We start from the raw sequence: 19,248 nt of genomic DNA on the forward strand, positions 1-19,248 counted from the left end.
TAAGACCTTTGTTAGTTCGGAATCTGGGTTTAACGTGGTTAGTGGAGCTCCCCCTGGTGTTGTGGTTATGGCGGTCATTTACGTTAAGGAAGTAGTTTGACATGTACTTCGGTATCAGGGAGGTGTCTAGGCTCAGTGCAAGTTGTTTAACCCTGTCTTTCACCTTGAGCCAGCCCACTTTGGAGAAGTGGGTAGGAGTGAGGTGGGATCTGGGGTGGAGGTTTAGAAGTAACCTGACTAGCTTGTTCTGGGATGTTTGGAGTTTAGATTTGAGGGTTTTGGAGGTGCTAGCACACTGTGCTAGCCATCACATGCATTCTTGAGTTCTTGCACACATTTTCAAAGAGGCAAGGGCTCCAAACATACACACGCTCTTCTTGGCATTTATCACGCAAATGTGTCACTTGCATGTGAAAGTATGCGATCGTGAGTCATGCTTTTAAAATGAAGTATAAACAAAAGCACCTGAACACTCCAATGGCTCGTATCTATCAAACATGCAGCCCTCAGTCAATAAACCAGCGAGCTGGACAAAGTGCTTTTGCTTCTGAGACAGGCTGGCACGCTGCGAAGAATGCGGAATGATTACTGAGCGGGAACTTTTGACTACTGATGCCCTCGAGTAAGCGTGCACTGCAAGGAAGAGGGCACGCTATGTACACAACATCTTTCCGGTCTTTCTGTCCAGCTTTCCTAAACTTTCAGGAAGATGACACAAGGACAGTGACTTAAAGGTCACCTTGTACGTCCTCTGGTCATGAGACACACTGTATATGTGAGGGAGCCCCATGTATGTGTGCGCGGTGTTGTTCTGGCAAATTCCATGGCTTGATTAGGCACACAACCTGTGATGACGGAAGAATGTAGGCAGTATGGAGCCATGATATTCCAGCAGTCTAAAGCAGGAGCCATTCAAAGGATTGCGTCAGTCATTGATCATAAAAAAAAAATAAAAAAATCCATTACATTAAAACAATGTTGGCATGTCTGCACATTTGGAGCCAAGCATCATTATAACATGAGTACGGGCGAGACTTCTGCCAAGGCCACACACGGTAATGTCCTCCCTCTAAGCTCCATGGCATGTACGGGGGAGAAACCGAACAGGAAACAGCAGATAACGGGGAAAACAGGAACGCCATTTGTTTACTTGTTATGCTATTAAAAAGTACTACTTTTTTCAAATAAAAGTTGCACTCCAGACCTGTGTTAGGCAGTGATGAGCATTATGAAGTTGTTGAAAAAATATCAAGACACCTCAAGGAGAAGGTCTTCTATGTACCTGAATTTATACAGTGAGAAAAAGTAACTGGATCCAAAAATGTAATATTAATGTTTATATCTGTCTATTACCTGACCACTTCTATATTACAGTGTTTCCCACACATTCATTTATTTGTGGCGGCCCGCCACGAAAGAATTACGTCCGCCACAAATTAATGTTTTTGTTTTGTACTGTCCAGCTTCTCAGGCAAATCATATAGTTGATGTAGATGCCCATTTCGGCTGTTCAGATTTACTTTACAAAAGAGAAGTGTAGGATACTTCTCTTGTTGCCTTATTTGTATTTGACCACTACTGTTTTCTGTTTATTTGTTACTGACTGTGGCAGGACACCTCTGCCTCTGTTTCACTTTATGTTGCTGGTAAATAATATGGTTGTAGTAGTAGGCTAAAGTTAAATTATTTAGTATGCACTAATTAGAGGGGCAGAGCTTTAAGAGACATTTTAGGTTTTATATTTTATAAGATATATTTTTTGTAAGAACCACAATTAATAAATATATTTCAGTGAATAACTTATTGTTCAAATCTGTATATAAATATGTACATAAAGTGTTGTAATTATATTGTAAAATGGATGGATGGATGGATGGATGGATGGACGTTTAAAACAAAACTCTTATTATTAATTAGTAAGTATACATTTTTTTAGCCTTTTTAGAGAAAATCATATCATTGTAGTAAATTATGCAAATTACTCGACGATGTCATGGTGACCACGCCCATAGCCACGCCCCCGCCGCCACAGGTATCTTGGCAGTTAATGGGAAACACTGTATTAGCTACCTCTGTTTGTTTATAATGTACTGTATATTTTCTGCTGGATCTACTCTCTGTTTTATGCTGCCAATTTTTTTTTTTGCTGCAGCTGTTACATATACTTAGGGGTGTAACGGTACACAAAAATTTCGGTTCGGTACGTACCTCGGTTTGGAGGTCACGGTTCGGTTCATTTTCGGTACAGTAAGAACACAACAAAATATACATTTTTTGGTTATTTATTTACCAAATTTGCTAAATCTTCCACCAAAAATATTTTTCTTAGTGGAATATTTGATGTGGAGCAATCGGAACCTTGGATAGGTCAATAATTCATAATAACATTGATTTTGATTCAATATTATGTTTTGAGCAAGTCAACATTGCAACTTTTTCTAAATTACATTTAACCTTTAAGCTTTTTTATTTCACTTTTGTTATGTTTTTGTTTATTTGAATAGTATTTTTAGAATGTGCCGTGGGCCTTTTAAACATTAGCTGTGGGCCGCAAATGGCCTCCGGGCAACACTTTTGACACCCCTGCTATAGATAATAAAAATTTAAATGTGATAAATCTATGGATAAAAAGCAGAGCCTGGCGACGCATGCGCGTTTATCATAACTCTCTTGCTCTCTCTGTCTCTGCCCCTCCCTCACCAATGCTGCTGCGCGCACAATTTGTTTTGTTTTTAACCTCTTCTTAACCCTGAACATACATTGAAAATACACGCAACCCTAACTCAAAATGCCGGACGTTCGAAGCATTTAAGAAACTCCGCCCTGACAGCCCCGCAAAAGAGGACATGTCCGGTGAAAAGAGGACGTATGGTCAGTCTATCGTAGCGCCGTCGCTGCTAGCATGCCGTGTGTCGTGCCTCTGTGTGTTTTGTTTACACAACGTGCGTTACGCTACTTAATATGTCCGTGTGGAAACTCGTTCGGTACACCTATGAACCAAACCGAAGCCCCCGTACCGAAACGGTTCAATACAAATACACGTACCGTTACACCCCTACATATACTGTAATATTGTGCATGGTAATTGGGATTTGTTATATATTGTATATATTATATAAAAATAGAATATCATATAATAATATAATATATCATATTCAGGGTTTCCCGCAGCGCTTTGTTGTTAAGGCGGCCACCTTTCTTTATCAGCGACCAAAAGTTGCGAACTTTGTGGTCGATGTTCTCTACTAAATTCTTTCAGCAAAAATATGGCAAAATCGCGAAATGATCAAGTATGACACATAGAATGGATCTGCTATCCCCGTTTAAATTTTAAAAAATCATTTCAGTGGGCCTTTAAGTATTGAGAATCTTGAAGAAGGTATCGGTATCAACCATTGAAATGCTGGTATATTGTGAAAACCTTCTTCCACATCTCAAAACATGCATTTTAGAGCTTACACAGGACTCTAAAGTATCCAAAGATCTGAATGTAAACAGTTGTTTGTCCTCTCACCCAAAGTCAACTGGGTTAGGCTAAGAAACAACAAAATTGACATACTCTGACCCCATAACCCTTGGGAAGATCAGGCTATAAAATGTCATCAGAAGCCTCAAGGAAGTTTGGATCACTACACTTCTTGTTGTTCTGCAGACGCCATCATAACTAACAACTAACGTATAGGCTGCCCTTGCCAAGTGTATTGTGAAGTCATGGTGCATCTATCATGTTGCTGACCTGGAAGTCACACTGCATGTGATGCGCCCTGTAGCTCCACTGGAGACCATGCATGGTGTGTGTAGGTAGACTTGTATGGGAGCCAGACTCCAGCTCTTGACTGACAGAAGAACAAGTAAACATGAGTGGGAGGCGGGGTGTGATGTGTGGAATAATCAAGCCCAGTGTTCGGCCTGGGGCTACAGAAATAATCAATGCGCATACTTCTGTGTCACACAATAGCACAGAAAGATGTCAGAAATGCTTACTTTGGTAACATGTCGATTAGTAGTGGAAATCTTTGGGCACTTGCCCCTTCGATTACGATTTCTGGGGTGACGATTCCATTCAAAATCGATTCAACCGAATTCTCATAACATATTATTTGGTGTATAAATTATAATAAAACCTTTTCAAAGCAGGATACAGTTCACTAAAGCTTCTCTTGGCTGCTGACTTACGACCTATACACGCTGTGTTGGCCTAAACACTTATTTTTAAAAATGTTATTCACAGAAATGACAGAATGTTTAACAATCTAATAAAATTAAACCAAATCTTAGCTTTACAATATGTAGGATAGCAATTTAAAAAGCAATTGAGAAGACATAAACGTACAAAACTCATGTCATGTATACAATACTAAAGAAATATTAAAAGCAACAGTGGAAGGGATAGTCAAATACAAATAGACAGAATAGAAATTGAAACAGTAAATGAAACCACATTTCTAGGTATAATGCTTGATGATAAAATTAACTGGAAATCTCCTATAAAAAATATACAACATAAAGTGGCAAGAAACATGTCAATAATGAATAAAGCAAAACATGTTCTTTACCAAAAATCCCTCCATATTCTCTACTGTTGACTAGTGTTACATATCTGAGTTATTGTGTAGAAATAACGACAAAAGTACACTTCATTCACTAACGGTGTTACAAAAAAGATCAGTTAGAATAATACATAATGTTGGATGTAGAGAACATACAAACCCTTTATTCATTGAATCAAAATACTAAAATTCCACGACATAGTGAATTTGCAAACAGCTAAAATGATGTACAAAGCAAACTATAATCTGCCACCCAAGAATGTACAACAATTATTCTCAACAAAAGAGGAGAAATATAATCTTAGAGAAAAACGTCATTTAAAACATTTGTACGCACGTACAACACTTAAGACCTTCAGTATATCAGTATGTGGAATTAAATTATGGAATGGATTAAGCAAAGCAATCAAACAATGTACTAATATAATCCACTTCAAGAAACTCTTCAAAATGTTTACAAAGTACCAAGAAAAAGAACCACGATGAACATTCTGAATTTATTTCATCCATCCATTCACTTTCCAGATAATCTTACTTATCTCACCATATGACATATACCGTATATTACCAAATAGTAGCCCGGGCGTTTATTTCACAAAATCGATTTTGGAGACGGGCGTTTAAAAGAAGCAGGCGGTTATTTGCACAAGGCTTTTATTTATTTTTGCACCAGGCCATTATTTGGTTACAATGGTTACTGTCCAGTATTTTTTTTTCGTACAAAAAACTTTAAATGTAAAAGCTATTGTAAACATACAAACAAAAAAACAAGAGATCAACATGAGGTAGGCTATCAAAAGACAAGAGATCAACAAGGCCTCAACACGGCAGTAGTGCAACAATTGTCAAATAGAATACCAATACTAAAAATAAATAAACTTTTTGAATAAAGCAGCCTACCGGGAAAAATAAAATGAAGGTACCAAGTACTCAAGTATAAAACCCATCATCAAAACAGAACAATAATACTGTCCCTTAAAAAAAATAAAGGCTACAGTACTCCAAGTTTTAAATAAAGCAGCATACAGGAAAAATTAAATTATGGTACAAAGTACTCTATAAAACCATCAAAACAATAATACTGCAGCAAACGCAACCCCAGTAGCATTTTAATCTAAATTATGCAAATAACAGCCCGTGGGCGGCTATTTGGACATAGGCGGTTATTAGGAAGAGGCGGTTAATTCACAAAATGGGGTCAGATCCCGGGCGGCTATTAGGACATGGGCGGTTATTTGCCCAAGGGCGTTTATTTGGTAATATACGGTAACTTACTTTACTCATTATTATTTATTTATTTATAATGGTATTAGTTATGGAGTATATTGTGAATAAATTGAGAACAGGAAGGGACCAAAAGTTTTTGCAATTGCTATGTAAAGGAAAAGGGGTAGGATTAAATACGCTCTTCTTCTTCCGACTCCTTTTCGAACATGTTGACTAGAGAAACTGGAAATTGTGATGTATAATGTTGTATGCATGCATGTTCCAAATAAACACAAACTGAAACTAAACACAAACTCAAACAGTATCAATGATCATAATATTTTTTTATTTATTCTCCAAAAATATGAATCGATTTAGAATAGGAAGATAGCGATTTGGCCGTGAATTTTTTTTTTTTTTATCACTCTTGATTGATTGAAACTTTTATTAGTCGATTGCACAGTACAGTACATATTCCGTACAATTGACCACTAAATGGTAACACCCCAATAAGTTTTTCAACTTGTTTAAGTCGGGGTCCACGTAAATCAATTCACAGTAAACTACTGTTAATATTGATATTAAGCATGAACTTGATGCCCTCGCAGTGCAAAACAAGTTGACGTCACATTTGCAATGTCCATCAAACACCATGTGCACATTATTAATATCTCGGTTTATCTTTAGCCAATATGCGCTCATAGCCATCTGGACCATTCTCAGTGTTTTATCTAAACATGGCTGTGTCACATTGTGGGAGAAAGACACCCTCTGCCAGGCTGTCTGGGATATCTGTTTACGTCACAGGCCGACTGAGCTCGCAAGCTTGTGCACACATAGTATGCCTTAGCGTGTGTGTGTGTGTGTGTGTGTGTGTGTGTGTGTGTGTGTGTGTGTGTAAGGGAATGTGCCTTTGCCTGCGCTGCGCTGCCCTCCCAGTGTGCCCGCACACCTGTTTCCTCAGTGCCTGGGCCTTGTCGTGTGCACATCAGAATGAAGGTCTTTGAAGCAGGCCTCATTGCTTCCTGTATGACTGTCTGAGGGCTGCTCGCTCCCTACGTACTGACTTTATTATGGCGCTCTCATTCAGGGAAAACGCGATTCCCCCAGCTGGATTTCTCTTGGTGAAAGACAATTCCTCCACCAAGCCCACCGTCATGTAGCTTCGCAGATGAGAGGACTTGAAATGCGTTTGACAGAGAACATTCCTTCCAGTCCTTTAAAACAGAAGGTGTCGTTTCATTACTCACTGCAGCACCTGCTCTGACATGCTGGTACTACCGTGCTTGTAAATATGTTTTAGTAGCTGCATCAGATAGTTTCTCTGTACAAACACAGCTCCTATGTGTCATGATTATAGTTGCTCAGTTAGGGAATTTGTTACAGGGATGCTGCTAACTCTGAGCAAGCCATTGGACCCCAAACAAAGCGCTTGAGCCTCTCTTAAAGGCCTACTGAAACCCACTACTACCGACCACGCAGTCTGATAGTTTATATATCAATGATGAAATCTTAACATTGCAACACATGCCAATACGGCCGGGTTAACTTATAAAGTGCAATTTTAAATTTCCCGCTAAACTTCCGGTTGAAAACGTCTATGTATGATGACGTATGCGCGTGACGTCAATTGTTGAACCGGAAGTATTGGTACACCATTGAATCCAATACAAAAAGCTCTGTTTTCATCTCAAAATTCCATAGTATTCTGGACATTTGTGTTGGTGAATCTTTTGCAATTTGTTTAATGAACAATGAAGACTGCAATGAAAAAAGTTGTAGGTGGGATTGGTGTATTAGCGGCTGGCTGCAGCAACACAACCAGGAGGACTTTGAGTTGGATAGCAGACGCGCTATCCGACGCTAGCCGCCGACCGCACGGATGATCGGGTGAAGTGCTTCGTCGCGCCGTCGATCGCTGGAACGCAGGTGAGCACGGGTGTTGATGAGCAGATGAGGGCTGGCTGGCGTAGGTGGATAGCTAATGTTTTTAGCATAGCTCTGTGAGGTCCCGTTGCTAAGTTAGCTTCAATGGCAACAGCATTGTTAAGCTTCGACAGGCTGGAAAGCATTAACCGTGTAGTTATAGGTCCATGGTTTAATAGTATTGTTGATTTTCTGTCTATCCTTCCAGTCAGGGGTTTATTTATCTTGTTTCTATCTGCAGTTAAGCCCGATGCTATTACGTTAGCTAAAGTGCTTCGCCGATGTATTGTCGCGGAGATAAAAGTCACTGTGAATGTCCATTTCGCATTCTCGACTCTCATTTTCAAGAGGATATAGTATCCTAGGTGGTTTAAAATACAAATCCGTGATTCACAATAGAAAAAGGAGAGAGTGTGGAATCCAATGAGCCAGCTTGTACCTAAGTTACGGTCAGAGCGAAAAAAGATGCGTCCTGCACTGCACGCTAGTCCTTCACTCTCACGTTCCTCATCCACAAATCTTTCATCATGGCTCAAATTAATGGGGTAATCGTCGCTTTCTCGGTCCGAATCGCTCTCGCTGCTGGTGTAAACAAATGTGAGGAGCCTTTCGACCTGTGACGTCACGCTACTTCCGGTACAGGCAAGGCTTTTTTTATCAGCGACCAAAAGTTGCGAACTTTATCGTCGATGTTCTCTACTAAATCCTTTCAGCAAAAATATGGCAATATCGCGAAATGATCAAGTATGACACATAGAATGGATCTGCTATCCTTGTTTAAATAAAAACATTTCATTTCAGTAGGCCTTTAAAATGTATGGAGGAATCTGCTTGAAAGAACTTCCCCTCTGGCCGACAAATAAGGAGTTGTTCTTCTTTATGTCTGGAATTGTTATTACCTCTTGCCTAGTGGCAACATTTTCACAAAACTTTATGGAACATTGCAAAGTAGGGCTGGGCGATATGGCCTTTTATTAATATCTTGATATTTGTAAGCCATGTCACGATACACGGTATATATCTGGATATTTTGCCTTAGCCTTGAATGAACACTTGATGCATATAATCCCAGCAGTATGATGATTCTATGTGTCTACATTAAAACATTCTTCTTCATACTGCATTAATATATGCTACTTTTAAACTTTCATGCAGAGAGGGAAACCACAATTAAGTCAATTTATCAAAAGTGTATTTATTAAACAGTTATTAAGCCGTGGCAATTTCCAAAACAGAAAGTGCAAGATTTTCAGACATTTTAAAACCAGCTATTAGTGCACTTTTGTGCATGATGTCACTAAGATGACATATCAAAACAACACTAAATTAAAGTATTTTTCGGACTATAAGTCGCAGTTTTTTTCATAGTTTGGCCGGGGGTGCGACTTATACTCAGGAGCGACTTATGTGTGAAATTATTAACACATTAGCGTAAAATATCAAATAATATTATTTAGCCCATTCACGTAAGAGACTAGACGTATAAGATTTCATGGGATTTAGCGATTAGGAGTGACAGATTGTTTGGTAAACGTATAGCATGTTCTATATGTTATAGTTATTTGAATGACTCTTACCATAATATGTTACGTTAACATACCAGGCACGTTCTCAGTTGGTTATTTATGCCTCATATAACGTACACTTATTCAGCCTGTTGTTCACTATTCTTTATTTACCGTATTTTCCGCACCATAAGCTGCACCTAAAAACCACAATTTTTCTCAAAAGCAGACAGTGCGGCTAATAACCCGGTGCGCCTTATATATGGATTAATATTAATATTTATTTTCATAAAGTTTAGGTCTCGCAACTACGGTAAACAGCCGCCATCTTTTTTCCCCATAAAAGAGGAAGCGCTTCTTCTTCTGCGGTAAGCAACTGCCCCCATAGAAGAGGAAGCGCTTCTTCTTCTACGGTAAGCAACCGCCCCCATAGAAGAGGAAGCGCTTCTTCTTCTACTGTAAGCAACCGCCAAGGTGAGCACCCGCCCCCGTAGAAGAAGAAGCGCGCAGATATTAAGTTTCATTTCATTTGTGTGTTTCTGTAAAGACAACAAAATGTCTCCTACTAAGAGACACGCGTACAAGGTTCCACTGACTTTTGATATTCATGTGAACCGCACTGTGGATACAACGGGAGCACGTACGGTGAATATTCGCACCACAGGGAATGAGAAGTCGTCCTACTGTGGTTCTAGCTTGCCATGCTAACGGCCAGAAACTTCCACCCACGGTGATATTCAAAAGAAAGACCTTGCCAAAAGAGAACTTTCCAGCCGGCGTCGTCATAAAAGCTAACTGGAAGGGATGGATGGATGAAGAAAAGATGAGCGAGTGGTTGATAGACGTTTACGCGAAGACACCGGGTGACTTTTTTCACGCAGCGCCGTCCCTGTTGATCTACGACTGCATGCGCGTCCACATCATCGATGGTGTCAAAAAACAAGTGAAGCACACCGAAGAAGAATTTGAGGGATTTGTGGATGAGTAATAACTTCAGAAAGTGAGCTTTAAATGTTTATTTTGTGTGTTGTGTGACATTAACGTTCGAGCAACGTTGAGTTATTGATGTTGCTATTGCTCTGCACTATTTTGAGTGTTACTATTTTTGTGATTGCACATTTGTACATTACATTTTGGGAGTGAACAGAGTTGTTAGAACGCTGGTTTGTAATATATTATTAAAGTTTGACTGACCTATCTGACTGTTTTTTTGACATTCCCTTTAGCGCAGCGTAGGTGCGGCTAATAACACGGGGCGGCTAATAGGTAAACAAAGTTTTGAAATATGCCATCCATTGAAGGTGCGGCTTACAACACGGGGCGCCTTATGGTGCGGAAAATACGGTATTTTAAATTGCCTTTCAAATGTCTATTCTTGGTGTTGGCTTTTATCAAATACAAAAAATGCGACTTATACTCCAGTGCGACTTATATGTTTTTTCCTTCTTTGTTATGCATTTTCAGCCGGTGCGACTTATACTCCGGAGCGACTTATACTCCGAAAAATACGGTAGTAAGAAAAGATTAAGCATTTTATTAACGGATATTAATTCCAGGCTTTCGCGGGCCACATAAAATAATGCGGCGGGCCAGATTTGGCCCCTGGGCCTTGAGTTTTTTAATAGTTCTAAAACACTTCAGAGACATTAAAAATGTCACTGACTACAAACAGTACGTGTCACAAACAAAATCACATGATCAGCTAAACTCTCAAAGCTGAGACACGCCATCGGAGCCAAAGTGGCGTCGACAATTAGCGCACCGCACGGGAAAAAACACCACCTTCTGGTCCACTGTTCCGCTCTCTCGCCCAAGAGCGGCCTGAACGACAGTGGGAGGAAACCAAAGCGCGTCTAGAAACTCCCTCCTTACCGCAGTCTCACTGGAATTGTGGTGCACGCTCTGACAAGCCCCTCATTTGTTGACTCAGGGAGTGTCGCCGGGCCACACGGAGGTGGTGACAGCTGACTACCAGGGTAGGAGGCTTGGGGGGTTGGGCTGGGGTGGGGGGGGTTGCTCGTTGATTGAATACTTCACTGCCAGGTAACCAGCTACTCAACTGTCCAGGGCCTCTAGGTCTCGAACAGGAAATCGCAACCCCCCTAAAAAAACGTGCTCGGACACCCTGTCCACATGATGCTGTCCATAGAGGCTGGTAAAAAAAAAGGGGAGGGTGATCTCATGTCGACCCCAGAAAGGAGTGTTTCACTTCAAATCACAGCACAGAGTCTGTTTCTACTCACTTCCTTTGGTGGTTTCCTTTAAATCCTCGCTTCCACGACACACGCACGCACACACACACACACACACACACACACACACACACACACACATTCTTGTATTTTTTACCTTCTTGAGACCTCCGAAATATGCCTACCTAGGGGGTAACGGTACGTGTATTTGTATTGAACCGTTTCGGTACGGGGGGTTCGGTTCGGTTCGGAGGTTTAACGAACGAGTTTCCACACGAACATATTAAGCTAATCTAAAGTCTTAACAAGCTGCTCCGCTTCCTTTTGCCTGTCTCTGTCAGTACTCTACACAGCACGTATGTGTGTGTGTGTGTGTGTGTGTGTGTGTGTGTGTGTGTGTGTGTGTGTGTGTGTGTGTGTGTGTGTGTGTGTGTGCGTGTGTGTGTGTGTGTGTTACGGACAGCAAAGCCCTGTCTGTCTTTTATTTCACTTTACCTTTTTCTGTGTTGATTGAGCTGTGTTGAAGCAGCAAAAAAGGACATTATGTTAAATGAAGAGTTTATGTCTCTGATGGTTGATATAATAATGTAACTGCATCATTAAGCCTACATGAACTACATGGTGTACAGGGATTAATAGTCTCTCCTATTGCTATTGTACTATTTTTAAAGCTATAGTTACATTAATCATTAGTAATGCAGCAGCCTAGTTTTGAATGGCAGGGTCCCTGCTATCACATGTTGATAAAAATATAACATTTACATCATAAAAATCAACTACAGGCTTCCCAAATGCTGTAATAAATTAAGCATGATGAGTTGACTTGAAACTGTTCAATGCTGCACTTTTTATATGTAGAAGAAAAGTTTTGTCATTTTATTTAATCTGAGCAACAACTGGAGGCAGTTTAATGTGGATTAACGTGGGCAGAATTATTATAGTGTTCCCAATGTTAAAAGGATAAAGCCATTGTTTACAAATTTGGTAAATAAATAACCAAAAAATGTATATTTTCTTTTTTTCTTACTTTATAGAAAATGAACCAAACCGTGACCTCTAAACCGAGGTATGTATTGAACCCAAATTTTTGTGTACCGTTACATCCCTATACCTACTTCTTTAGACCCACCCTTTCTAGATATATAAAGATTTGTAATTACAACATTAAGTTAAAGTACCAAAGATTGTCACACACACTAGGTGTGGTGAAATTATTCTCTGCATTTGACCCATCACCCTTGATCACCCCCTGGGAGGTGAGGGGAGCAGTGGGCAGCAGCGGTGGACCCACCCGGGTGATTTAACCCCCAATTCCAACCCTTGATGCTGAGTGCCAAGCGGGGAAGTAATGAGTCCCATTTTTATAGTCTTTGGTATGACTCGGCCGGGGTTTGAACTCACGACCTACCGATCTCAGGACGGACACTTTAATTAATCATATATACATGCTATGCCAATAAAAATAAAAATAAATTGTGAAAAATGAGTTGGAATTTCACAAGAAAAATGTCACAATTTCACAAGAAAAACTTCGAATTTTGTCAGTATTATAATAAAAGTCGTAATTTTACTCGACGCAAGTCAAACTTTTTCCAAGAAAAACTGAACATTTGTGCAATATTATGATAAAAGTTGGAATTTTACTCAATAACAGTCGCAATTTTACAAGAAAAGCTTAACATTTTGGCAATTATCTGAAAAGAGTCGTAATTTTACTCGACAAAAGTCACAATTTTATAAGAAAACTTTAAAAATGTTGGCAATATTATAATAATCAGAATGTCACTGTTTTACAAGAACAACAAAAAAGTTTGCAATATTGTGATAAAAGTCCGAATTTGATATGACAAATTTACAAATATTTACATAAAAAAGTAATAATTTTACATAAAAAAGTAATAATTTTACATAAAAAGTAATAATATCACGAGAAAATATTGCAATATTACATAAACAGAAAGAATATGAGAAATTATACACAATTTTATACGAAAAAAGTCGACACAATGTGAGAAAAATACTGCTTTTAGTTATTTTTAAATTAAAACATTTTTTTGTTGGTAATTGGTTTTTAATCTTCATTACTTACTTCAAGTTATTGCAGTATGTATTGATATACAGTACATTTTTTTTTTTTTTTTTTAAATTAATTTTGGCATTTTAATTTCTTACACACACTTGTTATTTCATATGTTGACCAGAGGGGGAGCACTTTTAAAACCACCATAATGTTGATAGATTTCACCACCAAGGGTTCTAATGAGACATTGTCTTATAGATGCAATGGTTTTCCGTATTGGGATCATGATTTCGGTCCCAACTTGTTCACCGGTCCTCATATAGAAGGTATTTTTCCTTGTTGATGTCTCAAGAAGGGTAGAGATACAAGAACACACACACACACACACACTAATGTACAAGTATGCGTGCTTGTTTCTCAATGAGCACAAATCTTATTAGGGTTTTATACCCCTCAAATATTTCTGAAAGGAAAACCGAGGGTGGTGAGGCCTGCACGCCCTGTGGTACCGCTAATCACAAAGAAGCCTTTATCTGAGAACCACGCTTAATAGCTTTTCATAAGAAGGCATAAAACACAGGGCCAAATGACACCAAGTAGGTTTATGAGTCCAATTTAGACACACCAAAATACAGTAGCCAGCTGTCAAGGTGCATACTTTAACAACTAGAATCCTTTTTTTCCACAGAATGTGATTTGATTAACATACGCAGATGTCTTATATGGACATATAAGACAATCCACATATTGTTAAGTGGTCAAACAACATCAAAACAAACAATTTCCCTGCTAAACCAAATTCCTCCTTTTACTAATGACTTCCATTCTACAGCCTGGCCCCCTCTGACATCATTTGTGGGAGACACTAATAATTGAAATAAAGTAAAGCCTTTCTGCAAAGAGCTCCTTATATGGAGAGTATGACAGTCAGAGAAGCACACCCACCTGAGAAATCCCCTGGTGTGATGTTTGGTGAGCTGGCGGCCTCCGTTTCAGTGTAAGACAATGTGGAGTCTGACAGGTCTGAAGGGAACCAAAAAGAGAAATTAGCCTCCTCATTAGGTGCATCAGCCCGTCTGCAATGTTGCTGCAGTGGTTCTCCAAGCAGCATTCATCATTGCTAGTGTCAATATCAAGTTCCCCCATCCACTAAAGACTATTAGTTTCATCCCATAATAGATAACAGCACCGGGCTCACTAACAGGCTTTAACTGATGACTCCCCCCCTCCGACAAGTGCTTCCAGAACCCTTATGTGGCCTCGGGCTAGTCCACGGAACACGCACACTGAGCGCCACATAAGAGGTTTAGCAGTTTCACCACATTACAACTTTTGAGTTGATCAAAGCTGCCAGTAAAAGTCTGCATGGAGATGAAGAACTACTTAGTCACAATTGACACGTCGGTAAGAGTACAGTAAATAATGTCGTTATTGTCACTTACCCAGTGGCTTGTGTTCTTCATTTGGGGAGAGCCTTGAATATGGAGGCGGAGGTGACTCTGTAATATTACATACATGATATCAAAATAGGGCACAATTATACAAGTTGCACAGTTTAAATTCAATGGGTGTTTTGTTTTGATATACTGGCCACAAAATGTATATTATACACTTGTGAGTAGAGATGTCGATGCCGATAAATGCTTTAAAATGTAATATCGGAAATTATCGGTATCCTTTTTTTTAATTATCGTTATCAGGTTTTTTTTGTGTTTTTTTATTAAATCAACATAAAAAACACAAGATACACTTACAATTAGTGCACTCACCCAAAAAAACTCCCTCCCCCATTTACACTCATTCACACAAAAGGGTTGTTTCTTTCTGTTATTAATATTCTGCTTCCTACATTATATATCAATATATATCAATACAGTCTGCAAGGGATGCAGTCCATAAGCACACATGATTGTGCGTGCTGCTGGTCCACTAATAGTACTAACCTTTAACAGTTAATTTTACTAATTTTCATTAATTACTAGTTTCTATGTAACTGTTTTTATATTGTTTTACTTTCTTTTATTCAAGAAAATGTTTTTAATTTATTTATCTTATTTTATTTTATGAATTTGTTTAAAAAGGACTTTATCTTCACCATACCTGGTTGTCCAAATTAGGCATAATAATGTGTTAATTCCACAACTGTATATATCGGTATCGGTAATCAAGAGTTGGACAATATCGGAATATCGGATATCAGCTAAAAAGCCATTATCGGACATCCCTACTTGTGAGTATAGGGTTGTGCGATAAATGATATAAATGCGACCGACGATAGAGCGTGTAATACTAGTGATGTCCGATAATGGCTTTTTTGCCGATATCCGATATTCCGATATTGTCCAACTCTTAATTACCGATTCCGATATCAACCGATACCGATGTATACAGTCGTGGAATTAACACATTATTATGCCTACCGTATTTTTCGGAGTATAAGTCGCTCCGGCCGAAAATGCATAATATAGAAGGAAAAAACATATATATAAGTCGCACTGGAGTATAAGTCGCACTTTTTGGGGAAATGTATTTGATAAAAGCCAACACCAAGAATAGACATTTGAAAGGCAATTTAAAATAAATAAAGAATAGTGAACAACAGGCTAAATAAGTGTACGTTATATGAGGCATAAATAACCAACTGAGAACGTGCCTGGTATGTTAACGTAACATATTATGGTGAGAGTCATTCAAATAACTATAACATATGGAACATGCTATACGTTTACCAAACAATCTGTCACTCCTAATCGCTAAATCCCATGAAATCTTATACGTCTAGTCTCTTACATGAATGAGCTAAATAATATTATTTGATATTTTACGGTAATGTGTTAATAATTTCACACATAAGTCGCTCCTGAGTATAAGTCGCACCCCCGGCCAAACTATGAAAAAAACTGCGACTTATAGTCCGAAAAATACGGTATATCATACACTTGTGAGTATAGGGTTGTGCGATAAATTATATAAATGCGACTGACGATCGAGCTTTTAATACTAGAGATGTCCGATAATGGCTTTTTTGCCGATATCCGATATTCCGATATTGTCCAACTCTTAATTACCGATTCCGATATCTACCGAAAAAATAATGCACTTTGTGACTTCAATAATAAATATGGCAGTGCCATGTTGGCATTTTTTCCCATAACTTGAGTTCATTTATTTTGGAAAACCTTGTTACATTGTTTAATGCATCCAGCGGGGCATCACAACAAAATTAGGCATAATAATGTGTTAATTCCACGACTGTATATATCGGTATCGCTTGATATCGGAATCGGTAATTAAGAGTTGGACAATATCGGAACAAAAAAGCCATTATCGGACATCACTACTTACAATGCATCCAAATCCATAAGCTGCTATAACATTTTGACACACACACATAGGACTCAGGATTCTCTATCCAGATGACCCTGGAGTGCGATCCCCACTTTTCGCACAGCCGTTTGTGCGTATCCGCACGTAACTTTCAAACGTGCTAAATAAAAACGCAAAATAAAGCCCGAAAAACAGTTTAAGTCTTGATTAATCACATTGCGTGTGCTGAATAATTATAATTGCATCGTCTCCTCCCAGTATTGTGGGTGTTTTGATAAGCAGCAAATATTGGGCATAATCATGAAGACAGATACGCTAAATTGATCGCCCTCTCTATTTTGCTCACTAAAGCCACGCAATCCTTTGTGTTCAAGCATAATACACCAGATGTGGGCGTGCTATCAAGTTTGCACGTGTTTTTGTAAACGCAAACCTTTAGTAGATTCAGCCCTTTACAGTATTGATATTGATATCACTGAAGGACAAGGAATAGCTAAACATGCTACACTACATACCGTAAGAGGATACAAGAGGCCATGCTACTCGCTAAGCTAGATCTCTGGAATGTAAACAAGGATGTTGAATCCGTCAAAATATTGACAGATGTTGTCATTTATTATTGTTTACTTATAAAAGTGTCAATCAATCAATCAATTCCTGTGGGTGTTTCAGTGCTATAACTTCACCTGTGTCGTTAGTTTTTAGACCAAAATGCGTCCGTTCTCCCTTTTCTGTCTACACACTGTGTCTGCTTGTAAGTACTCCGTGATTGTGCGCTGCCGAACAAGCTCCTCTGCCAGCATCGACACGACGTGACGACGACGGGGGCCCGGGCGCTAGTGGACCGGCACTATTTAGAGGCGGCATTATAGTACAACCCACTTCTCCAAAGTGGGCTGGCTCAGGGTGGAGGACAGAGTAAAACAACTTGCACTGAGCCTAGTCTATAAAATCCGCTACACCTCCCTGATACTGAAGTACATGTCAAACTACTTCCTTAACGTAAATGACCGCCATAACCACAACACCAGAGGGAGCTCCACTAACCACGTTAAACCCAGATTCCGATCTAACAAATATCTTAACTCATTCTCCTTCTATGCCACATCAATATGGAATGCACTCCCAACAAGTGTAAAAGAAAGGGCATCTCTATCCTCCTTCAAAACTGCAATAAAAGCACACCTCCAGGCAACTTCAACCTTTGACTAACACCCTCCCCCTTCCACATCCCACCTCCCCGGATTGTAAATAACCAAATGTAAATAATCAAATGTATTTCTAATGTATATACTTGTTCTTATGCTATCTGAACTCACTATGTTCTCTGCTCGCTGTACATATCCTACCAAGTCAGTCCTACACTGTTTCAATGTCCATTTCTCTGATGATGCAATTGTTGATGACTGAAGTGCTGATATCAACCAAACCCTCCTCATCCCACCCCCCGGATTGTAAATAATGTAAATAATTCAATGTATATACTCTGATGATTAACTTGTGTGATGACTGTATTATGATTATAGTATTTATTTGTACCATGAATTGATTACGTGGACCCCGACTTAAACAAGTTGAAAAACTTACTCGGGTGTTACCATTTAGTGGTCAATTGTACGGAATATGTACTGAACTGTGCAATCTACTAATAAAAGTTTCAATCAATCAATCAAACCAAATATGATTCATTAGTATCGCTTTACTATACTAATACTGGTATACCGTACAACCCTACCACTAATAATCGGTTTTGTCCCTGAAAAAAACATGTCGGTGGATCTCTAATAAGTATGCACATCAGCACAATCTAATGTGATTCAATACAAGAACCTTTTAAAGATAATATTTTGTGTGGACACTATCAGAAGGTTACAATCTGTTTATGGTTGCGGTTGTAGGTAACCAAAATATTACAGACATCTCAGTATGGCACAGTACAGTTCCACGCTCTACCTTACAATCATCTCTGACAGCGTCAATAAATCATCATTATCACGTTGTTATATTTCTTAGCCAGCCTTTGTATTGGATGTCATTACACAGTACACATGATTCAACTCCTAAGAAGCAACTGAAGCTAACACAAAGCTACATAATAGTAGCAGTTTTCTAAGGACAATAGGTAGGACACACAGTCTCATGTATCTAAAGTAAACGTGTCCCTTCTAGGCATTTGCATGCTTCAAAGACATTGTTGGTATCTCATGTAAAAAGTAGGAAAAGAAGCAAAGTTCCTTGCACAAGAAGGAAAATAAAGTTTGCGAGCACACTGTGACCTTGCCTGCAGGGGGAAAAGAGGGGGGAAGGAGAAAAGCTAATAGCTGCGGGTCCTTTAAGAGTGGCGGCAGTAATTGCCAGGATCTGAACTCAGTCACTTAGATACACAGCGAGTCAGTCTGGCGCCAGTAGTATGCAAACTCTATATTATCACCACTCCTCCACCTAAATAGCATAAGGGGACCTCCTTAGGACAAAAGGGCTTTTAAAGGCGTAACTTGAAACTGAGCTCACTTGAAAAGTAC

General features: G+C 39.1%; 1 protein-coding gene across 1 annotated transcript in view; it reads right to left on the bottom strand.

The window, feature by feature from the left end:
• Positions 1 to 19,248, bottom strand: part of smad6b (SMAD family member 6b) — an 86,612-nt gene that overhangs the window by 44,606 nt on the left and 22,758 nt on the right. The window contains exons 2-3 of the mRNA XM_062061101.1: positions 14,842 to 14,898; positions 14,345 to 14,422 (exon numbers count right to left, since the gene is read on the bottom strand). Of these exons, the coding sequence (XP_061917085.1) occupies positions 14,345 to 14,422; positions 14,842 to 14,898 (135 nt within the window). The remainder of the gene's footprint in view (positions 1 to 14,344; positions 14,423 to 14,841; positions 14,899 to 19,248) is intronic.

The sequence above is a fragment of the Entelurus aequoreus genome, linkage group LG10, assembly GCF_033978785.1.
Source record: "Entelurus aequoreus isolate RoL-2023_Sb linkage group LG10, RoL_Eaeq_v1.1, whole genome shotgun sequence".
NCBI classification, from domain to species: domain Eukaryota; kingdom Metazoa; phylum Chordata; class Actinopteri; order Syngnathiformes; family Syngnathidae; genus Entelurus; species Entelurus aequoreus.